The 25,401-nt window shown below is 36.5% G+C and overlaps 2 protein-coding genes across 2 annotated transcripts in view; one reads left to right on the forward strand and one right to left on the reverse strand.

The window, feature by feature from the left end:
- Positions 1–25,401, forward strand: part of OPHN1 (oligophrenin 1) — a 310,055-nt gene that overhangs the window by 57,085 nt on the left and 227,569 nt on the right. The gene's annotated exons all lie outside the window — the stretch shown is intronic.
- On the reverse strand, positions 8,858–9,134 carry LOC138378564 (thymosin beta-4-like). The gene has a single exon (XM_069463892.1). It carries the CDS (start codon positions 9,089–9,091, stop codon positions 8,957–8,959), a length of 135 nt encoding a protein of 44 aa, XP_069319993.1. The 5' UTR covers positions 9,092–9,134; the 3' UTR covers positions 8,858–8,956.

Genomic DNA, 25,401 nt, shown 5'->3' on the forward strand with positions numbered 1-25,401 from the left:
GATTTCTTCTTTAACCTGTTGACATGATGGGTTACATTGATTTTTGAATGTTAAACCAGCGTTGCATACCTGGAATAAATACCACTTGGTTATTATGTATAATTCTTTTTATATATTTTAGATTCAATTTGCTAATATTTTGTTGATTATTTTCACATCTATATTCATGAACGATATTGGTGTATAGTTTTCCTTTCTTGTAATGCCTTTATCTATTTTTGGTATTATAGTAACATAGTCCTCAGAATGAATTGGGAAATATTATGATACCTTTGCTTTTATTTTCTGGACGAGTTGTAGAGAATTTGTATAATTTCTTCTTTAAATGTTTGATAAAATTCACCAGTGTACCCATCTTGGCCTGGTACTTTCACTTTTGGAAGGTTATTAGTTATTAATTCAATTTCATTAATAGATATAGTCATATTTAGATTATCTATTTCTCCTTGTGTGAGTTTTGGCAGATTGTGTCTCTTAAGGAATCGGTGCATTTCATTTAAGTTATGAAATTTGTGAGCATAGAGTTGTTCATTATTATGCTTGTGATGTCCATGGGATCAGCAATGATGGCTTCTCTTTCATTTCTAACGTTAGTAATTTGTGTCTTTTCTCCTTTTCTCTTAATTTGGCTAGAGGATTATAAATTTTCTTGATATTTTCAAAGAACCAGTTTTGGTTTTGTTCATTTTTCTTTGTCAATTTCCTGTGTTTGATTTCATTGATTTCTGCTCCAATTTTTATTTATTTTCTTCTGCTTACTTTGGATATAATTTACTCTTCTTTTCCTAGTTTCCTAAGGTAAATGCTTAGACTGTGATGTAGATCTTTCTTCTTTTCTAATATCTGCATTCAATACTATGAATTTCCTTCTAAGCACTGCTTTTGCTGTACCTCACAACTTTTGATAAGTTGTGTTTTCATTATCATTTATTTCTAAATATTTTAAAATTTCTCTTGAGACATCTTCTTTGACCTATATGTTATTTAGAAGTGTTTTGTGTAATCTCCACATATTTTGAGGTCTTTCAGGTATCTTTCTGTTATTTATTTGTAGTTCAATTCCTTTGTGGTTTAACAGCATACTTTGTATGATTTCTATTCTTTTAAATTTGTTAATATGTATTATGTGCCCCTGAATGTGGTCTATTTTTGTAAATGTTCTATGTGAGCTTGTGAATAATGTGTATTCTGCTGTTGCTGGATAAAGGAGTCTACAGATGTCAGTTAGATACAGTTGATTGATAGTGCTGTTCAGTTCAACTGTGTCCTTATTGATTTTTCTCCCTGCTGTATCTGTCAGTTACTGATAGAAGGGTGTTGAGATCTCCAATGAATTTAGTGGATTTGTCTATTTCTCCTTGTAGTTCTATCAGTTTTTGCCTCCCTTGTTTTGACACTCTGCTGTTAGGAATTGTTATGTGTTCTTGGAGAATTGACTGCTTTATCATTATGTAGTAACTCTCTTTATCCCAGATAATTTGCTTTGCTTTGAAGGCAGCTTTGTCTGAAATTAATATATTAATAGCTACTCCAGCCTTCTATTAATTAGTGTTAACATGGCATATCTTTTAAACTATCTTTATATTTAAAGTGGATTTGTTGCAGACAGCATGTAGTTACATTTGCTTTTTTTAATCCATTTTGACAGTCTGTGTCTTTTAATTGATGTATTTAGACCATGGATATTCAATGTGATTATTGATATAGTCAGACTAATATCTACCATATTTGTTTCTGTTTTCTATGTGTTGTCCTTTTACTTTGTTTATCTTTCAGTCTTTCACTCTTTTTCTGCCTTCTTTGTTTTTTTAATTTTAGTTTTTGTTAACTGACAAAAATTATACACGTGTGTGTGTGTGTGTATACACACACACATTTTTTGAGACAGAGTCTCACTCTGTCACCCAGCCTAGTACAACCTCCAACTCCTGGGCTCAAGTGATCCTCCTGCCTCAGCCTCCTGAGTAGCTGGGACTACAGGTGTGTGCCATCACGCCCAGCTAATTTTTTCTATTTTTAGTAGAGATGGGGTCTTGGTCTTGCACTGGTTGGTCTCAAACTCCTGGCCTCAAGCGATCCTCCCGCCTGGGCCTCCCAGAGTGCTAGGATTGCAGGCATGAGCCACCGTGCCTGGCCAGAAATTGTATATATTTATGGTGTACAACATTATGTTTTGATATATGTATACATTGTGAAATGACTAAATCAAGCTAATTAACATATCCATCACCTCACATACTTATTTTTTTGTGGTAAGAATATTTAAAATCTGCTTCAGCAATTTTCAAATGTAGAATACATTGTTATTATCTATAATCACCATGCTGCACAATAGATCTCTGGAGCTTATTCCTCCTGTCAAGCTGGAATTTTGTATTTTTTTACCAACATCTCCCCAATCCTCCCCCATCCCCTAGACCCTGGTAACTACCATTCCACTCTCTACTTTTATGAGCTCAACTTTTTAAGATTGCACAGATAAGTGAAATCATACAGTATTTGCTTCCTGTGCCTAGCTTATTTCACTAGCATAATGTCCTCCAGGTTCATTCGTGTTGTTGCAAATGACAGGATTTCAACAGCAAAGGACCACAATCAACAGAATGAGGAGGGAACCTATGGAATAGAGAAAATATTTGCAAACCATACATACAATAGGGTTAATATCCAAAATATATAAGGGACTCAAACAATTCAAAGAAAATTAATAACCTAATTAAAAAATGGACAAAGGACCTAAAAAGACATTTCTCAAAAGAAGACATACAAATGGCCAACAATATCACTAATCATCAGGGAAATGCAAATTCAAACCACAATGACACGTGACCTCATAGTTATTTGAATGGCTACTATAAAAAAGATCAAAGATAGATATTGGCAAGGATATGGAGAAAAATGAAACCTTGTACACTATTGGTGGGAATGTAAATTAGTATAACCATTTTGGAAAACAGCATAGAGTTTCCTTAAAAATTAAAAATTTTAAAATTTGGCCGGGCGCGGTGGCTCACGCCTGTAATCCTAGCACTCTGGGAGGCCGAGGTGGGCGGATCGTTTGAGCTCAGGAGTTCGAGACCAGCCTGAGCAAGAGCGAGACCCCATCTCTACTAAAAATAGAAAGAAATTATATGGACAGCTAAAAATATATATAGAAAAAATTAGCCGGGCATGGTGGTGCATGCCTGTAGTCCCAGCTACTTGGGAGGCTGAGACAGGAGGATCGCTTGAGCTCAGGAGTTTGAGGTTGCTGTGAGCTAGGCTGACGCCACGGCACTCACTCTAGCCTGGGCAACAGAGTGAGACTCTGTCTCAAAAAAAAAAAAAAAAAAAAAAAAAAAATTTTAAAATTTAATTAAAAAATTAAAAATAGAGCTCCCATTTTATCCAGCAATTCCACTTTTAGATATATAACCAAAGGAAATTAAATTAGTTGTTGAAGAGATATCTGAACTCTCGTGTTCATTGCAGCATTGTTCACAATAGCCAATATTTGTAATCAACCTAAGTATTCATCAATGGATGAATGGATAAAGAAAATGTGGTATATATACACAATAAATACTGTTTAGCCTTCTGTCATTTTAATTGAGCATTTATATGATTCCATTTTCTCTCTTACCATATCAATTATATTTCTTTTTAAGCCTTTTTTAGTGGTTGTCTTAGAGTTTGCAATTACAAATAATCCAAGTCTACTTTCACTACTCTATTTCATGGGTAGTGCAAGTATCTTATGGCAGAATATTCCTAGTTTCTTTCTTTAGTTCCTTATAACATTGCTGTCATTCATTTTACCTATCCATGCACTATAATTATTGAATACATTGTCCCTATTATCATTTTGAGGCAACTATTATCTGTTTAGTCAACAAAGAATGAGAAAAACAAATGGTTTTATTTTACCATCGTTTATTTTGTTCTCTAATGCTCTTCCTTTCTTTATGTAGATGCAAGTTTCTGACATATTGTCCTTCTCTGAAGAACTTTTAATATTTCTTAAAAGGCATATCTAATGGCAATAAAATCTCTCAGCTTTTGTTTGTCTGAGAAAGTCTTTATTTCTCCTTCACTGTTTTCTTTTTTTGTTGATGCATAATAAATGTACATAGTTTCAGGGTGCATGTGATAATTCAATACATTCATAATCATTTATAAAGATCAAATCAGTGTACTTGGGATATGCGTCACCTTAAATATTTCCCTTTTCTTTATGCTAGAATCATTCCAATTCTTCTCTTCTAGCTATTTTACAATATACAATAGATTATTGTAAATTATAGTCACCCTACTGATTTATCTAACACTAAGTCTTATTTCGTCTATCAAACTATGTATTTGTACCCATTAATCAACTCTTCATCCCCCCCCACTTCCCTGGTAACCACCAATCTACTATCGTCGTGAAATTCACTTTTTTAGCTCCCACGTATGAGTGAGAACATGTGATATTTGTCTTTCTGTGCTTGGCTTATTTCACTTTTTGTAATGACCTCTGGTTCCATCTATGTTGTTGCAAATGACAGGATTTCATTCTTTTTTTATGGGTGAATAAGGTTTATTGTGTATATATGCCACATTTTCTTTATCTATTCATCCATTGATAGACACTTAGGTTGATTCCATATTTTGGCTATTGTGAATAGTGCTGCAGTAAACATGGGGATGCACGTGTCTTTTTGATATATTAATTTCCTTTCTTTTGGATATATACTCAGTAACGGAATTGATGGGTCTACTTTTTAGTTTTCCGAGGAACCTACATACTGTTCTCTACAGTGTTTGTACTAATTTACATTCCTCCCAATATTGTCCGAGGTTCCGCTTTTACTGCATCCTCACCAGCATTCGTTATTGCCTGTCTTTTTGATAAAAGCCATTTTAATTGGAGTGAGATGATATCTCATTGTCATTTTGATTTGCATCTCTTCGATGATCAATGATATTGAGCATTTTTTCATATATCTATGAGCCATTTGTATATTTTCTTTTGAGAAATGTCTATACAGGGCCGGGTGCGTTGGCTCACACCTGTAATCCTAGCACTCTGGGAGGCCGAGGTGGGAGGATCGCTCGAGGTCAGGAGTTCGAGACCAGCCTGAGCAAGAGTCAGACCCCGTCTCTACTAAAAAACAGAAAGAAATTGTATGGACGACTAAATATATATATATATATATATATATATTATCTGGGCATGGTGGCGCATGCCTGTAGTCCCAGCTACTCGGGAGGCTGAGGCAGGAGGATTGCTTGAGCCCAGGAGTTTGAGGTTGCTGTGAGCTAAGCTGATGCCATGGTGCTCTAGCCTGGGCAAAAGAGCGAGACTCTGTCTCAAAAAAAAAAAAAAAGAAGTCACTAAAAGACAGTATGCGGTCTAAGGCAGCAGTTCTCAACCTTTTTGGCACCAGGGACCGGTTGCATGAAAGACAATTTTTCCACAGGGGTGTGAGAGGGGCAGCAGAGCTCTGCAGCCCAGGGGATTGGGGACCTCAAGTCTAAGGGATGTGAAAATATGGCAGAGACAAGAGGCAGTCCTATGCCCTGGTAATACTTGGTATGTTAAAGGCTCTTCCTACCATGAAAATGTGGTTTGGTTATTCATTGGTTTATACAAGCTTTCATAGATTGAAATTTAAACTTCTTTTTAAAAATGTTTATTTTTTATTGATATATAACATACATATTTTTGAAGTACATGTGATAATTTGGTACATTCAGGTAATTGAATCAGGGTAACTGGGATATCTATCACCTTAAATATTTATCTTTTGCTTATGCTACGAGCGTTTGAATTGTTCTATTCTAGCTATTTTGAAATGTGTAATAGATCAGTGTTAACTCCAGTCACCTTACTGATCTATCGAACAACAGGTCTTATGAAATTTAAACTCCTTTGGGTGGCATTCAAGGCTCTCCACAGTTTGTCTTTTTAAAAATTATTTATTTATTTATTTATTTTTTACAGCTGAGATCTCACTCTTGCTTAGACTGGTCTCTAACTCCTGAGCTCCAGCAATCCTCTGACCTCGGCCTCCCAGAGTGCTAGGATTACAGGCATGAGCCACCGCGATTGGCCCCAAGTTTCTCTTGTATTTATACTTCTCCAGTTTTATCTATTACTGTTCCTTCCCACACCTCCTATTTGCCAACTGCTTGAGGCTCTCAGAATATTTCTAATTTTCTTCCAGATTCCTTATCTGTTTATCTATTTCCTCTGCCTAGAATTTCCTCCTCCCTTCTCACCTTCGTGAATGTCACCTTATCCTTGATGTCACAGCCAAATGCTTGTCACTCTTTGGTGAAGTCTTTCCTATACCATAATAGTTGCTCTCTTATTTGTCTTTGCAGCCCTAGTGCCTATCACAATGGCTGACACCGGCCGGGCGCGGTGGCTCACGCCTATAATCCTAGCACTCTGGGAGGCCGAGGCGGGAGGATTGCTCGAGGTCAGGAGTTGGAGACCAGCCTGAGCAAGAGTGAGACCCCGTCTCTACTAAAAATAGAAAGAAATTATCTGGACAACTGAAAACATATATAGAAAAAATGAGCCAGGCATGGTGGCGCATGCCTGTAGTCCCAGCTACTCGGGAGGCTGAGGCAGAAGGATCGCTTGAGCCCAGGAGTTTGAGGTTGCTGTGAGCTAGGCTGATGCCATGGCACTCTAGCCCAGGCAACAGAGTGAGACTCTGTCTCAAACAAACAAACAAACAAACAAACAAAAAAACAAAACAAAAAACAATTCCTGACACCAAACAGATGCTGAGTAAACATTTTATATGAGGTTTATTGTTTTTCCCACTATAATAGCAATATTAATACATGCTCCCTAAGGAAATTTGGCAAATATAGAAGAGTATAAACAGGAAAGTAACGATCCCACACAGTCCCAGTAACAACCACTTTTTTGGACATATTTTCTTCTAGTCTTTTTTTGTGTGCATATCATATATTTTATAGATAGTTGAGATTATTTTGGTAAATGATTAATAAATTGTTCCCTTTGTTATTTCTTTTCACTCATGTTTCATGATCACCTCAATGGGCTTCTTGCTCTGACCATGTTCATATAGTTGTTATCTTCTTTCCTCCCCATCTTCTACTTGTACATTTGCTAATTCCCTCCTCAAAGCATAATTAGTCTGCTAGTTATGCCCTCCACCTTCACTAACCTCATTTTTCTGTAAAACCTGTTATAAAACCAAATATTTGCAATGACTTTTGCATGATTGAAGCCATCTGCTTCTTTATCTCATCCCCAAACACTGATTGGGATGAAATTTGGATATTTAAGCTGGAAGAGATCTTGGGGAGGTAGTCCTCCCATGTCATTTTCAGATAACTTGTATGCCTGGCATGTAGTGGGTGTGTAGTACAGGGTAGTACTCCCCCTGCTTCTGGCCTCTTGTTCTTATAAGGGCACACAGCTGGCAGCATCAGGACTGGTGTCCAACTCCACTGATTCCCAGGCCAACATGTATTCCTTGACATCTTGCTGTGTTAAAGTGTCATTTGGTTGTTAAACTTAACTTCTGTCTTCACAATCTATGTGTCTTTTCTCTCTCACCAAAGTTTCTTGCAAAATTAGTGTTCTTCACACATTAGCCTGACTGATCGGCTGACCTGGGATATATTGATTCTTTGCTTTGGAACTTTTCCAAAGTTCACCCAGAGAGAGCTTCTTTGCAGAGCTAGGAATAGAATTCATAGCTTCTGATGCCTAGATTTTGAATTTAGACCACGAGGGCCAGCCAGTTTCTCTGAGGAGAGTTCCTAGTTTTCTTATAAGGAAATACACATTGGAACATAGAGGTATTGACATATTGACTGATAGCAATGTTAATTCAGGGTTCACAGAATCATAACATGTTTAAATTGGGAGAAACCTTTGAAGTCCTCTGGTGCAGGCCCCTCTTTTACTGATGAAGAAATGGAGCCCAGAGAGGGCCCAAGGTCACATAGCTGTAAATGGCAGAGCAAATACTAGAAGGAGCGCAGGCCTCCTGCCATTTTACTAAAAGACGCTGGAGAATGGGTTAGGCAGGAGCCAGCTGAAGGAGAAAGGCTTGGTATATGTATCCTTTTTCTGACATATAGTATCAAAAATCATATTTGCAAATGTGAAAGGGTCCACAAAAATGCATTTGCTTCTTACACCCTGTTTCTGTGTTGTATATACACATGAGAGATTGTCACAAGGTAGTTTAACAAATTGGATTGTTTTCCCAGAAGAATTCTCTGGAGAGAAATTGAGATTACATTGTTGCCTTTTTACAGTGAACACAATTTGAAGTATAATAGTTTGGGGGCTTTAGTTTACCCTTGTGAAAATAGTAACATTCCCAGCATACAGCACTTTGGAGAAAGCAGCTGAGGTTGGTGGAAAGAGGTCTGCCCTGGGATTAAGCCCTGGTCCTACCAGTAACTCATTGTGGACAATTAATAGGGACCTTCTCCCTCTCTCAGCCTCAGTTTCCCCTTGTGTAAAATTGGAGATTACAGTGGTTGTTCTCATGGGTTTTCCTGTGCTAATATCCTACTTTCTTTTTTTTTCACGTTTTAAAACTTTTTATTTGCATATTAAAAAATTGTGCATTCCAATAATTAAAATCATTTGAACAAAAAAAAAATGGCACTCAGATTAAACTGCATTTTACAACCTGCAGGAAACCTTGGGCCAGCTTGATTTTACTCTAGATTTCACTGTCTTCCCACTCCGCTTCGTCCTTCACCAACATGCAAGTTCTTTTCCTTTCCTGCCAGCCAGGCAGATGGGAGAGGCAGGCGCTCCCGGCCTTCGTTGTCAGTAGTTTTCGATCCTTTGATGAGAAAGGGACAGCACAGTCATTTAAAGTTCATCCAACCTCTTTGCATCTTACAAAGTTAAACAGCTAGAAGAAGTAAAATAAGAAGGCAATGCTTGTGGAATGTCCAGTGCATATTGGTGGCGGTTGTCTCATTACGACTCACCTGCTTGCTTCTCCTGCTCAATCGTTTCTTTGGAAGGCAGTGGATTTTTCTCTTGTGTTTCTGTCTTCTTCAATTTCGACTTATCAAATTTCTTGATCTTAGCCATATCGGGCTTGTCAGACATGGTTGCGGAGAAGCGGAGCGAGGCGCAAGAGCGAGAAGGATCCTATCTGCGCAGTGACCACCGCCAAGCATCTAATATCCTACTTTCTAAGGGCAGTTTTAGCATTCTGCTAAAGCAGCCACTCCTGCCAGCCATTTGCTGCATTCCAGGAGAGACCCTCATTCTCTCCTTATTTCCTAATTAGATTGTTCCATGGTACAGACTGATGGACATTCTGTGCTTTTCGTTTATGCAGATGCCTTTGTTTTCTCTCCAATTGCATGGTTGTTTCTTGGCTGGTTCATTTCTCATTGGACTCTATTGTTCTTTGATACAGCCTCCTATTAGTAGAGGTTTGTCTTCTTGGTTACCTGTCTCCTTAGCTCATCGGTTCTAAGAACCATGTCTTTCATTCAGTGCTCAGAGGACTCTACTGCTATTTTATTTCATCTGGGATGCCTCCAAATATGACAGTATGTGTATTTCAAGGCTATGCAGTTTGTACCTGTGCTGATAGTAATCTCTGTGGTTTCTTTAAAAAGGACATTTATTTATTTACTTTTAAAACATTATTCTAATAAGATTGAAAATATTTTTACCCATAAGCATAGTTTTAAAAAAAAATTATGTCCTTGTTGAATTTTATCCATGTGTGTTTTATATATTTGTTTTTTAATGCATTTTTCCAATATAAAGGCAATATAAGTACATAAAATGCCTGGAAAATGAGAAGAGTAAAACAAATCACTTCAGAATGACTCCACTGTAATTCAACCACTGTGTTAGTCCATTCTGGCTGCTATAAAAAAATACCGTAGACTGAGTGGCTTATAAACAACAGAAATTTATTTCTCACAGTTCTGGAGGCTGGGAAGTTCAAGATCAAGGTGCTGGCAGAATCAGTGTCTGGTCTGGGCCGTCTTCCTCATTTGCCTTCTTGCTATATCCTCATATGGTGGAGGCAGTGTGTGCTGGTCTCTTATACATCTTATAAGGGCAATAATTCCAGCATGGGGTTCCACCTTCATGGCCTCATCTAAATCTAATCACCTCCCAAAAGCCCCACCTTTAAATATGATCATACTGAGAGTTTAGGACTTCAACATATGAATTTTGGGAAGACATGTTCAGTCCATAGCAACCACTGTTAATATTGTGTTATATTTCTTTCCAGTTTAGTTTTTTTTTTTTTTTTTTTGAGGCACAGTCACTTTGTTGCCCGGGCTAGAGTGCTGTGGTGTCAGCCTAGCTCACAGCAACCTCAGACTCCTGGGCTCAAGTGATCCTCCTGCCTCAGCTTCCTGAGTAGCTGGGACTACAGGCATGCGCCACCATGCCCGGCTAATTTTTTCTATATATTTTTTAGTTGTCCGGCTAATTTCTTTCTATTTTTTTTTTAGTAGAGATGGGAGTCTCGCTCTTGCTCAGGCTGGTCTCAAACTCCTGACCTCAAGCGATCCTCCTGCCTCGGCTTCCTAGAGTGCTAGGATTACAGGCGTGAGCCACCTCGCCCAGCCTCCAGTTTAGTTTTATTTTATTTTATTTTCAATTTTTTGTAGAGACAGGATCTTGCTATGTTGCTCAGGCTGGTCTCGAACTCTTGGCCTCAAGCAATCCTCCAACCTCCCAAAGTGCTAGGATTACAGGTGGGAGCTACCACGCCCAACCTCTTTCTAGTTTTAAAGAAAATAATATGGTTATGATATAAAAACAATTTTGAGGTTTTTCATTAACTTATATTTTTAAATAATTGCAGATTTATAGAATAGTTACAAAAATAGTACAGAGAATTCCTATATAAATTTCATATTCTTCACCTAGTTGCCTCAAATGTTAACTTTTTTATTATTTTTTCTCTCTTTCTACTTTATTTTTTCTGAAACTTTTGAGAGTAAGTGACAGACATGATGCATCTTTACCTCTAAGTCCTCCAGTGTGTTTCCTAAAAATAGTGACATTTGCTTAAGCAACCACAACCATAGCACAATTATGAAAATCAGGAAATGAACATTGATATAATACCATCATTTAATCATAGACTTTATTCAAAGATTGCCAATTTTGAGAGTTTTTTGTAAAACTCATCTCTGCTGAGATTTTTTCATGAATTAATTTCTGTTTTTGGACATTTAGGTTGTTATTTATTTTGCTATTTTGAGTAATGCTATGTGAATTTTTATACATCTAGATTTTTAACCTCCTTTAAAATTATTTCCTTAGGATACACATTCTCACTGAGGGTTAATGGGTCAAAGGGTATAGGTAATTTAGAGGCTTTTGCCAAACTGAATTCCATTCTCTTGAGAGGAAGTTTGCACAGTGGTTCAATACAGACCTTGGTTAGAATGCTGGCTGTATCACTTACCAGCTCTGTGACCTCTCTCAAGTGTGTTCCCCTTTCTGAGCCCTACTTTCTTTATTTGCAGAATGGGAATAATAATTTGTACCCTACAGAGGTGTTTGAAGTTTAAATAAGAAAATCTTATGTAATGGATTTAGCAAATCAAAGTATAATTACTTTCTCCTCATTGGATTGTAAATTCCAGAAGGGCAGGAATGATGTCTGTCTTGATCCCCGTGGTATCTCTGGCACCTAACACGGTACTTGGTGCAAAGTACTGAATAAATATTAATTGAATGAATGAATGTCATAGGTTATAATAATTTATGGTACCAGCAGTAATTTTAAAAGTATATGTGTTTTCTTATAGCTCTATAAGCATTGAGGTTCATCTTTAAAAAAAAAAAACTCTCTGCTATTTCACTGTGTTCTTGTCTAATTAACAGTTTTATGTATTTTTATTATTTCTTACATAAATTTTGTGTATACTTTGGGGCTTCTTTTAAATGTGCAACTGAGAAAACAGCCATTGGTTGGCCAGTAAAAGAGACTGGATCTTCATGTAAGTTTTGTCTGTCTTTCCATTCTTAGAATAATGTTTAAACAGGTGCAGTGTCAAATAAGTTAGACTACAAATTTTACCTTTCCAAAAATGGGGTTGACCTGGCCACCATACCTTCAGGCTGTCATCATATCCTTACACCTTTGTCAGGACTTACTAAATTGATAGGCTGGCTGTAACAGTGTTTTCCAAGCTTGAATGTGCATATGAATCACCTGGGATGTGATGTGAGTGAAGACTGATTCAGTAGGTCTGGGGCCCACACTTTTTTTTTTTTTTTTTTTGAGACAGAGTCTCCCTCTGTTGCCCAGGCTAGAGTGCCGTGGCGTCATCCTAGCTCACAGCAACCTCAAACTCCTAGGCTCAAGCAATCCTCCTGCCTCAGCCTCCCGAGTAGCTGGGACTACAGGCATGTGCCACCATGCCTGGCTAATTTTTTCTTTATATTTTTAGCTGTCCAGATCATTTCTTTCTATTTTTAGTAGAGATGGGGTCTCGCTCTTGCTCAGGCTGGTCTCCAACTCCTGACCTCGAGCGATCCTCCCACCTCGGCCTCCCAGAGTGCTAGGATTACAGGCGTGAGCCACCGTGCCCGGCCAGGCCCACACTTTTTGAGTGGCAAAAATATAGACTACTCTTAAAGGTGAAGAGATGAGAGAGATCAATAATTACAGCCAGTTGAGGGGTCAAGGGAAGATTCTTTTTGTTTTAAGATGGGAAATACTTCAGTGTGTGGTCCAGTGAGGTTATAACTATGCCATTCATCCCAAGGACTATTCAAGATGTGGCAAATACTGCTTTCCTATAGACAAATGGCTTTCATAGCCATTGTCTGAGTCAGTGTTTCTCAACCTTTTCCTCATTATCATCTCCTTCAGGAGCCTTTTTAGATATTTTTATCCTCATTACAACCCGTGTGAATTTTTTTCATATGACAACTTTAGTGAGATATAATTCATATACCATACAATTCACCTGTTTAAAGCATACACTTCAATGGTTTCTAACATATCACAGAGTTTTACCACAATCACCACAATCAATTTTAGAGCATTAAAAATCCTATATACATTAGCCGTCCTTACCCATTTTCCTTCAACCCCACAATTCCATACAATCACTAATTTATTTTCTGTATCTGTAGATTTGCCTATTTTCTGTTTTTCATGTAAATGGAATTAAACATGTGATCTTTTATAACTGCCTTCTTTTACATTTTTAGTCTAATTTATTTTTTATTGTATATACTTGTATTCATTTTTTAAAAAAAACATTTCATTGTTGAAAATTTCAAACATACACAAAAGTAGAGAGACCAATATAATGAACCCAATGTACCCATAAGTGCTGCTTCAACAATTCTAATCTCATGGCCACTTTGATTTTTATCTGTACACCCACCTTTCCTTTCCCCATTGGATTATTTTGAAGCAAGTCTTAAATAATGTATTACATTGTAGTATTTACCTCACAAAATGAGAACTCTAAAAAAATAGGTACAATCCTTTGTCACACCTAAAACAATTAAAAATATTTTCTTAATATCATCAAATAAAGAGTAAATATTCAAATTTCTTGATTTGAAATTCAGGATTCAAACAAGATCCATACACTTCATTGGGTTGATATGTTTTTTTTAAAATTCCCTCTCATCTTTCCCCCCTACAATTTCCTTGTTGAAAAAATTGGTAGCTTGACCTATAGAGTTTGCCATATTCTGCATTTTACTGATCCCATTACCATTTTGTCATTTAACATATTTCTCTGTCTCATATTTTCTGTGGGATTGTAGTTAGATCTAGATGTTTGATCAGATTTTGGTTTAGTTTTTTTTCCTTTGGATACTGTGTGGTTTCTATTGCCTTACATCAGAAGGTACATAATATCTGGTTGTCTCTTTTTGATGTGATTTTATTGATCACTTTGTGTAGGGATTTTCAGTTTGATCCTTGCATTATGAAATTTCCTATCAGCTTTTCTTTCACCTAATGGTTTTAGCAGCTGTTGTCTAGATCTGTTATTTAATTATGGGTTGCAAAATGGTGAAATTTTAATTATATTATTCTTTCATTTTTAAATATTTTTTTCTCTTGTTGCTTTGGATGTCATATCTAAGAAATCATTGCACAATCCAAGGTCATGAGATTTAGGCATATGTTTTAAGAGTTTTATAGTTTTAGATCTTGCATTTAAGTCTGTTAACCATTTGGGTTAACTTTTGTGTATGGTGTGAGGTAGTGGTCCAACTTCATCCTTTTTCAGGTAATATCCGTTTGTGCCAGCACCAATTGTTGAAGAGACTATTCTCTCTGTATTGAATTATTGTGGCACCTTTGTTGAAAATGAATTGACCACAAATGTGCAGTTTTATTTCTGGACTACTAATCCTATTTTCTTTTTCTTATCTTTTTTTTTTTTTTTGAGACAGAGTCTCACTCTGTTGCCCGGGCTAGAGTGAGTGCTGTGGCATCAGCCCAGCTCACAGCAACCTCAAACTCCTGGGCTCAAGCTATCCTACTGCCTCAGCCTCCCGAGTAGCTGGGACTATAGGCATGCGCCACCATGCCCGGCTCATTTTTTCTCTCTATATATTTTAGTTGGCCAGATAATTTCTTTCTATTTTTAGTAGAGACGGGGGATCTCGCTCTTGCTCAGGCTGGTCTCGAACTCCTGACCTCGAGCGATCCACCCGCCTCGGCCTCCCAGAGTGCTAGGATTACAGGCGTGAGCCACCGTGCCCGGCCGAATCCTATTTTCTTGATCTATATGTCTATCTTCATGCCAAGACCACATAGTCTTGATTACTGTAGCTTTGTAGTAAGGTTTTTTTTTTTTTAGACAGAGTCTCACTCTGTTGCGGGGGCTAGAGTGCTGTGGCGTCAGCCTAGCTCACAGCAACCTCAAACTCCTGGGCTCAAACAATCTGCCCGCCTCGGCCTCCCAGAGTGCTAGGATTACAGGTGTGAGCCACCGCGCCTGGCCTGTAGTAAGGTTTTAAATTAAGATGTGTGAATTCTCCAACATTGTTCTTTATCAAGGTTGTTTTGAATATTTTTGGTCCCTTTAATTTCCATATTAATTTTCAGGTCAGCTTGTCAACTTTTGCAAAAATGACAGCTGGCATTTTGATAAGAGACTGCAGTGAATCTGTAGAATAATTTGGGAACTGTTTCCATCTTAACAATATTATGTCTTCTGATACATGAACATGGGATGCCTTTCCATTTACTTAGGTCTTTAATTTCTTTTATCAGTCTTCTGTAGTTTCTAGTGTACAAGTTTTGTGTTAATTTGTTAAATTAATTTTTCTTTCTTTCTCTCTCTCCTTCCTTCCTTCTCTCTCTTTTTCTCTGTTTCTCTCTTTCTTTCGTTCTTTTCTTTCTTTTCTCCTTTCCAGCTTAGAGTCTTGCTCTTTCGCCCTGGCTAGAGTGCAGTGGCGTCATCATAGCTCATTGCTACCTCAAACTCCTGGGCTTAAGAGATTCTCCTGCCTCAGCCTCCTGAGTGGCTGGGACTACAGGCATAAGCCACCATGCCTCGCTAATGTTTCTGTTTTTTTGTAGAGACAGGGTCTTGCCCTGGCTCAGGCTGGTCTTGAAATCTTGACCTAAAGCAATTCTCCTGCCTTGGCCTCCCAAAGTGCAAGGATTATAGGGGGGAGCCACTGTGCCTGGCCTGTTAAATTTATTTTTAGGCTATTGTAAATGGAACTGTTTTCTTAATTTGATTTTTGGATTGTTCATTACTAGTTAAAAAATATAACTTGTGTTTGTATATTGATGTTATATCCTGTGAACTTGCTAAATGTATTTATTAGCTTTAATAGTTTTTTTTAAACTGGATTCCATTGGATTTTGTGTATATAATACCATGTCCAAAAATATAGATAGTTTTTGGCATATATTTGTGCATAGCATTCCCTAATAATTATTTCATTTCTATAAGATTATATTAATGTCTCACCTTGCAATCCTGACTTTGGTTATTTGAGCCTTCTCTCTTTTTCCTTGGTCAGTCTAGCTAGAAGCTTGTTAATTTTGTCAACTTTTTCAAAGAATTAACCTTTTTTTTTTTTTTTGAGACAGAGTCTCTCTCTGTTGCCCAGGCTGGAGTGCCCTGGTGTCAGCCTAGCTCACAGCAACCTCAAATTCCTGGGCTCTAGCAATCCTCCTGCCTCAGCGTCTGGAGTAGCTCGGAATACAGGCTCCCGCCACCTTACCCAGCTAATTTTTTCTATTTTTAGTAGAGATGGCGTCTTGCTCTTGCTCAGGCTGGTCTCGAACTCCTGACCTCAAGTGATCCTCCTGTCTCGGCCTCCCAGAGTGCTAGGATTACAGACATGACCCACCACACCCTGCCTCAAATAACTAACTTTTGATTTTGTTATTTTTCTCTATTGTTTTTTTGTTCTCTATTTCATTAATTTCTCCTGTAATCATTATTTCCTTACATATGCTTGCTGTAGGTTTATTTTGTTTTTCTCTTTTCTCTTTCCAGTGTCTTAAGGGTGAAGGTTAGGTGAATCATTTGAGATCTTTCTTCTTTTTTAATATAAGCATTTATAGCTGTACATTTCACTTTAAGCACTGCTTTAGCCACATGCCTTAAGTTTTTATATGTTGTGTCTTTTTATTTTAATTTAATCTCAAAATATTTTCTAATTTTCCTTGTGATTTCTTGTTTTACCTATTTACTATTTAGTAGTATGCTGGTTATCTTTCATATATTTGTAAATTTCTCAACCATCTTTCTGTTATTGATTTCTAATTTTATTCTATGTGGTCATAAAACATACTTTCTATGATTTCACTTCTTTCAAATTTATTGAGGCTTGTTTAGTGAACTAGCATATAGTATATTCTGGAGAATTTTATATGTGCAGATGAGAAGAATATATATTCTGCTGTTGTTGGGTAAAGTGTTCTATACATGTATGTTAAGTCTAGTTAACTTACAATGTTACTCAAGTCTTAATATTTCTTTATTGATTTTCTGTTCAGTTTTAACCATTATTCAAAATGAGTTATTGAATTTTCTAACTATTATTGAATCATCTATTTTCCCCTTCAATTTTGTCATTGTTTGCTTCATGTATTTGGGGGCTCTGTTGTTAGGTCCATATATGTTTATAATTATTATATCTTCTTGATGGATTGACTTATTTATCATTATAAAATATCCCTCTTGATTTCCATTATCATTTTTTGTTTTGAAGTCTATTTTGTCTGATGTTAATATAGCCACTCCAGCTTTCTTATATCTTTTTCATACTTTTACTTTTGAAATATTTGTGTTTTTGAATGTAATATAGTTCCTCTTATGGACAATGTACAGCTGTTTTCTTTCTTTTGTATTCCATTTTGGTACTCACTGTCTTTTGATTGGATTGTTTAATCCATTCACACTGAATGTAATTACAGATGTGGTTGGATTTATGCTGCTTTTTTTTTTTATATGTCTCATACCTTTTTAGTTCCTATATTCCTCCTTAACCACTTTCTTTTGCATTAAATTGTTATTGTTATATATATTTCATCTGTATATTAAGAAATCCAATGATACATTATTATAATAATTACCCTAGAAGTTCTTACAACTTTTAATGAAGTTGAGAAAGGAAAGGAGAATAAGCGCACATTTATAGAGCTTATTATATTAACCTTATTGGGTACCATTTCTGGTTCTCTTTATTTGTTTTTGTGGATTCACATTACCATTTTGTGTCATTTCCTTACTTCATAATAGAGTTGCTTTAGCCCACTTTTTTGTGATTTTATTTTAAATGTATTATATTTCCTTTTGCTATGGGCCTCTAAATATAATTATATACATATTATTTAATATAATTTTTTTATATCAGCTAAGAGAAGAAAGGAAAAGATACATGCAGTCATAGTCTTTTATTATTATAAAATTGCCTTTATAAGAGATCTTAGTTTTTCATGTGAATTCAAATTACTGTCTGTGGTCAATTGCTTTTAGACTGAAGAAGACCTTCAATATTTCTTGTAAGGTGAGTCTGCTGGCAAAGGATTCTCCCAGTAGAACCTGGGTCTCACCCTATACAATTAAAATAAGCATCTCTGATGGTGGTGCCTAGGCAAAGGTAATTTTAAAAAATTGTACCATGTTACTCTAATAATGAAACAGGAACTATAATCATTGAGCAGGATCCTTTCAAAGGTCTCTTGCAGCTCTGACATTATGTGATACTGTAGATAGGAGAAATGTTACTGCAGAGGTCTTAGTCCATGTTAGACTAAGTCTTCCTAGCATGTCAGCATGACATAGTCCTGTGGTTCTCAAAGTATGGTTTCTAGACCAACAGCATCAGCATCACCTGGTAAAATGTTAGAAATGCAAATTCTCAGGAACCTCTCTACTTCTGCTGAATCAGTAAATGTGGGGGTGGGGCCCAGCAGTTTGTGTTTTAACAAGCCCATCATCTCTCCAGGTGATTCTATGAAGTTTGAGAACCACTAGCATAGGGAAAGAGTAGTATTGTCTTTGGGGTCTGAGGACTTCCTGTGAGTATTAGAGCTTTAATGGCCAGGTCTGGGGTGATATTGGGCAACTTACTTATCTTATCTGAGTCCCCTTTTCCTTGTTTTAAAGGAGATGAAGAAGAATATTTGTTTTTTCTTAACTCATGTAGTTGTTGTGAGACTAGAGTTTATGTCAAAGCACCTTGGTAGACTGTTAAGCTTGTATGCACACATAAAGTGTTATTGTGAGCAATGGAACCACAATTCATTGAGCACTTGTTCTGGGTCAAGAACTTTATATATGTTATCTTATTTAATCCTTAACCACTTTACAAGTAGTGATAGAATTATTTAGAAATCCAACTTAGCTTTCCAGTTGTGTTGGAATTCAAACATTGAAATTCAACATCGAAATCTAATTACATCAAAATCTATGTGAAACATCTATCTACATCAAAATCCAAGTGCATAAAAATCAAATTACATCAAAACCAACAGAACTAGGGGAAAAATGGTGATATTAAAATGCTAAGAGCATTTTTTGTACCCTTCTACCTTTTCACCAACAAAAGCACAAAGTCAAGTCTTGTCATATGTAGGTAGTTAAAGCATGTTATTACTAGCAGTTAGCTCTGACACTAAACTGGTTAATTCTGTGACATAGGGGAAGTCATGCTTCATTACCGGACTTTAACCTTTCCATTTTTAAGTTTGCACTTTTTACTAGAGGTTTGTATAATTAGAAAAAAATAAAAAATAAAATTATTGTTTTTACCAAAAAAAAATCTTTAAAATATGCTCCCCACATTAGTCACTTAGTTTAAGATGTGCTGTTAGGTATGAAATTCAGTGACTGTTGAAAGCTGTAGGATTTGCTTTCCTAGTGGACTTTAAGAATTAGAGAGGCAACTATCTTTTTGGATAACTATTCACAGCAATATTAGATTAGGATTGCATTAGATTGTATTGACCAGAGTAGAAAATTTTATTTGAATTAGGGAAAACTTTCCTGTCAACATTGGTCCTTAGGAATGTGATTAGGAGATCTCAGAAGTTGGTGCGGGTTATTCTAAAATTAATAACATTTATTTGTTTCCTGATAGAGAGGTACTCACTGTGAATGTGAACATTTTGATGTGTTTTGTCACAGCCCTTTCATATGTGGAGGTGCCTCTGTGTGTGTGTGTGTGTGTGTGTGTGTGTGTGTGTACCTGTGTGTATACTTTAAAACATGAATCGTATTGGCTGCATATTATTACATTATATCACAGTTGCATGCGTTTCTTGGCCACAATTATAAGTACTGTGATTGTGATTTAATAGGCGCTAGAATGTGCACTTGAAGTTTCAGTGTTCTGGTTCCTTTCTATGTAAGTTTGAGCGGATCTAGAGGCAATGGAGTAGTGAGGGAGTAGGCAGTCTCTGAAGAATATTGTTTTCCTGTGGCAAAAGAAACAAATTTGCTCCCAAGAGATGTTTGCTATTATTCCTGCATGCAGGCAGCAGAATCTGTTTGCTTTATTTCCCGAAGATCTATGTACAGGCACAGCAGGAGCCTATGTTCCTATGGTTTGAAGGCTTTAAGCTCACTGTCTTTTTTTTTATTTCCACAAATGGCCATTTGGAGGTAAGAGAAATGGTAGGGAGGTTATAAAGATTTTCCCTCTATCCTTTCTTGGCCCAGAAGCCTCCTGTTTTGTTCTCTGAAAGGCTGAGTCTTTAGCAGAGGCTCTGCCAAGGAGAACTGGATTTTCCCTTGGGAATCAGAGAAGGGCCCAGTACTCAGTAAATCTGAAAAAGACAAGCTTTTCAGATGTTAATAAGTCTAAGCAGGACCCAGGAAGCTCTGCAGTCTGGGGGGGTGGTGCAGATTAAATACCCTAGCAGTATAACCTTTTCCTGGGCTGTAGCCAGGTTCTTACTATTGGTGATAACTTTAAGAAAGGATCACAAAGGTGAAACTCTACCAGAGGTCATCACTCTGAACTTGGAATTCAATACAGGCTCCAAAAGTCACAGCAAGCTAGAAACACTGGCAACACCAGGCGCTTATTTGGATGCCAGGTTTTCACATTTTCTTTCTTTGGGTTTCTCTCCACGTCTCTAACCCAGGCTGCTAGTGAATGCTTAACTGCTAATTGCTGCCACAAACATCATGTAGGAAACTTGAAAAAAAAAGTTCTCTGCCTTGAAAGAACACAGGAGCTGCAGGGAAAAAGCTAATTACTTATTTTCATTATTAATATTATTCATGCAAATTTAGAAGTACAGAGTCACATAATAAACATCATTGTATCCACCTCCTCAAGATGAACATTTTGTCATGTTTGTTTCATTCACATTGCTCTTTCTCTAAATAAAACATTACAGAGGTAGTGAATTGTGCTTTTACCCCTTTCCCCAGGGCTATTCTTTTATCTCACCAGCGGCAAACACAATCCTGAATTTGGAACGTATCCTTCTTGACCATATTTTCTGTTTTATATATATGAAATATATATTATACATATAGTTACATATTATTAATATATTATATAATTATATATTAATATAGTTATAATATAATTAAAATTAATAATATGAGTATTATATAATCATGTAATATATTATTATATCACCTATAATAAAATTTAGTGTAATTGTATATTATATAAATATAATATAATTTTAATTATATAATATAGTAATATATAACAGATAATATGTAATATATGAGATATAGATATATAATATAGTATATAATAGAAAATATAGCCAAGGGCCAGGTGCGGTGTCTCACACCTGTAATCCTAGTAATTTGGGAGGCTGAGACAAGAGGATCGCTTGAGGCCAGGAGTTTGAGACCAGCCTGAGCAAGAGTGAGATCCTGTCTCTAAAAAAATAGAAAAAATAGCCGGGCGTGGTGGTGTGTGCCCGTAGTCCTAGCTACCCGGGAGGCTGAGGCAGGAGGATCCCTCGTGAGGTTGCAGTGAGCTATGATGATGCCACTGCTCCCTAGCCCAGATGACAGGGAGAGACTCTGTCTCAGAAAAACAACCAAAAGGAAAAAAAAAAATAAAAAAAGAAAACAAAGCCAAGAATAAAACATGCCAAATATATAAATATTTATATCTCTTCAATATATAATATATATTTAATATGCCACATGTATATTTAATGTTTCTATTTATGGATAAATAGTATAAATATATCATGTCAATATGCATATTTATATAAATATATATATTTATCTTAGAATTATTTTGTATATTTAAAGTTTTTTCACAAGTCCACATGTACCCAATGGACTTGCTTTTTTTTCACTCAGCATTATTCTTTTTATATGTTAGATATTTCCACGTTGATATACAGTACATAGATGTAATTCATTTACATTGTTTTTTAAGAAACAGGATCTCACAATATTTCCCAGGCTGGACTTGAACTCCTGAGCTCAAAGGATCTTCCTTCTTCAGCCTCCTGAGTAGCTGGTTCTACAGGCATGTGCCACTGCCTCTGGTTTCATTCACTTTTAATACTCACTAGGAGAACACTCCTATTATGAATATTGTTAGGAACAATTAAAAATAAAATCTCTTGCTAACCCAGAAAATCCTTTTCACAAATATAGAAAAGAAAGAAAACCATTTTATTATTGTATAAACATTAAACCAGATTGGGATGTGAATGACAGGCAGTCTACTAATGAGATTGCAAGGACAGAAAGAAATTTATCGTTTTATACAGGCACACAGATACAATCCATTACATACACGTTCTCAAGCTAAAGCATAACTCCTCAAGTTCAAAGACTTGATAGTGGTAATTGGGGTTAACAGGCATTAGTTAATTACCATTATCCAAAGAAAAAATAAAACTTCTCTTATCTCTATGGCAAGCAGGCAATTAAGGCTTGAAGCAAGGTGCCTAGGTTAAACACCCAGGGTAACAGGGAGATAGGGGCCTATCTACCTTGATATTAATGTTTCAAAGAGATGGCTTTCAGGTCCTTAAGAAAAATATTCCTAGGTTGTCATGCTGTCAAGAGCCTTATTTAGATTTTAAGATGATTTGCATGCTTATCAAAGAGACAGAGGTGGCTTTATAATTACAAGTTTTCTCAAAGAGATGCTCTAGGAAAAGGGAAAAAAGCCTTTTCCAGTATGGCAACTGGGAACACTGAGTCCTACAATATACCACTTATTTATTTATTAATTTCCTTATTAATGGGTATGTAGGCTATTTCTAATTTTTCATTATTGTTAATAATATGCCAACAAACATCCTTGTATATACTTTCCTGGGCAATGTATAAGAATTTCTCAGCTTATGATCATGCTTAACTTTACCAGATATTTCCAAATTGTACTCTTAAGTGGTTATACCCATTTATACTTCCACTAACAAATAGAAGATTATCCACATTTTCCATTTATCCACATCATTAGCACTTGAAATTGTCAGACCTTAAAAATTTTGCCACTCTCACGTGTATGAAATGGTATCTCATTATTGTTAAATTTTGATTTTCCTAACTGTTAATCGAGCTTGTTACAATATGTTTATTAGCTATTCATACTTCCTTTTTGACAAAAATGGCCTATTTTTCCAATATTTGCCCATTTTCCTTTTGGGTTATTGGCCTTTATTAGTGATTTATAAGAGTTATTTGTATATTTTAGAAGTTTAGCCAGGAGTGGTGGTGCAGGCCTGTAGTCTCAGCTACTTGGGAGGCTGAAGCAGGAGATCACTTGAGTCCAAGAGATGGAGGCTGCAGTGAGTTATGATCATGCCACTGCACTCCAGCCTGGACAACAGAGTGAGACCCTGTCTTAAAAACAAAACAAAACAAAACAAAACTCCTCCAAGTTTGTTTTTTTTTTCCTGAGTCGGAGTTTCACTCTGTTACCTGGACTAGAGTGCCATGGCGTCAGCCTAGCTCACAGCAGCCTCAAACTCTTGGGCTCAAGCAATCCTACTGCCTCAGCCTCCTGAGTAGCTGGGATTACAGACATGCGCCACCATGCTTGGCTAATTTTTCTATTTTTAGTAGAGACAGGCTGGTCTTGAACTCCTGACCTCAAGTGATCCTCCCACCTCGGCCTCCCAGAGTGCTAGGATTAAAAATCCCCAAAGTTAATCCTTTATCTCTTAGATATGTTACAAATAATTTCCCCTCTTGCCAGTCCTCTCCTTTGCCAAAGATAACCACTTTGTTAATTTTTGCCTCCTTTTCATTTTATTTATGATATGTTTTGCCATAGGGGAAGTTTTTTTTTTTTTTTTTTTTTTTTTGAGACAGAGTCTCACTCTGTTGCCCAGGCTAGAGTGAGTGCCGTGGCGTCAGCCTAGCTCACAGCAACCTCAAACTCCTGAGCTCAAGCGATCCTCCTGTCTCAGCCTCCCGAGTAGCTGGGACTACAGGCATGCACCACCATGCCCGGCTAATTTTTTCTATATATATTTTTAGCTGTCCATATAATTTCTTTCTATTTTTAGTAGAGGTGGGGTCTCGCTCTTGCTCAGGCTGGTCTCGAACTCCTGAGCTCAAACGATCCGCCCACCTCGGCCTCCCAGAGTGCTAGGATTACAGGCGTGAGCCACCGCGCCCGGCCCATAGGGGAAGTTTTAAACTGTTAAATATATCCTATTTTCCTTTATTATTTGTACTTCTTGCATCTTATTTAAAAAATTCTTTCCTACACTGAACTTAGAAAGATATTTTCTTGTTTTTTTCTAAAAGTCTTAAAGATTAGGTTTTCACATTTAGGTCATAATCCATCTGGTTTTATTTTTTTGCGTGGTGTGAGATAGATCTGTAAATTTTTATATGGCTAGCCAGTTGTCATGGCATATTTTATGTAACAATATACCCTTTTGCATTGGTTTGTGATGTCCTCTGTCATAATTTTCCATATATACGTGGATCTATTTCTGGGCTTTCCATATCTAGTCCACCTGGCTATTTGCCTTTCCCTGCATCTATATTGTCTTAATTATTATTATAGCTTATAACAGATTTAGCTTATTGGTTTGGAGAGTCTGATCAAATTGTTCTTTAGTACTTTCCTAACTATTTTCGGACTGGCACTTCTCTACTGAATGCCTGAATTTATGAAGTTCCATAAAAAAACTTACTGATTATAATTGCATTGAATTTATAGATTGAGAGACCTGACCCCATGAATTTTTCCATGTATGAAAATGGCCAATTGTTTCAATAATCAGTGGTCATTTCTGCCTTTCAATATTGTTTAAAGTTTTTTACATGAAATTCATGTACATCTTTTCTTAGATTTAGTTCAAGGTGGTTTATATTTTAGTTGCTATAATGAACCCATTTAAACTATTTTCTAATTGTTTATTTTTAACATATTGGAATCCTATTGATTTTTATATGTTGATTTTGTATGCAGTACTCTTGATGAACTATTATTATTTCTAATGGTTTGCCTGTAGATTTGCTTAGATTTTCTAAGTGAAATCATGTCACCTATAAATATTTACTATTTTATAGATTTTTTTCTAACCTTTATACTTCATATTATTTTGCTTTGTCTAACTACAATGGCTAGGATTGCCATACAATGTCTGTTAGTAAGAGCTATAGGGGCAACCTGGACTTGGTAATAGGAATGCTTTTAAAATTTTACTATTAAATTTGATGTTTGATGTAAGCTTTTGGTAGATAGAGATTGTCAGGTTAATGAAGTTCCTTTCTAGTCCAAGGATACCTGTTTTTCCTTTTTGGTAATGATGTTCATGAATGAGTGTTGTGTGTTTATCAAATCCTTTTTTTTTTTTTTTTTTTTTGAGATGCTGTCACCTGGGCTAGAGTGCCATGGCGTTAGCCTAGCTCACAGCAACCTTAAACTCCTGGGCTCAAGCGATCCTCCTGCCTCAGCCTCCTGAGTAGCTGGGGCTACAGGCACATGCCACCAAGCCCAGCTAATTTTTCTATTTT

This window comes from Eulemur rufifrons, chromosome 30 (assembly GCF_041146395.1).
Source record: "Eulemur rufifrons isolate Redbay chromosome 30, OSU_ERuf_1, whole genome shotgun sequence".
NCBI lineage: Eukaryota > Metazoa > Chordata > Mammalia > Primates > Lemuridae > Eulemur > Eulemur rufifrons.

What these genes read in the sequence shown, in the direction of transcription:
- LOC138378564 (XM_069463892.1), bottom strand. Translation starts at nt 9,091, where the DNA reads ATGTCTGACAAGCCCGATATGGCTAAGATCAAGAAATTTGATAAGTCG.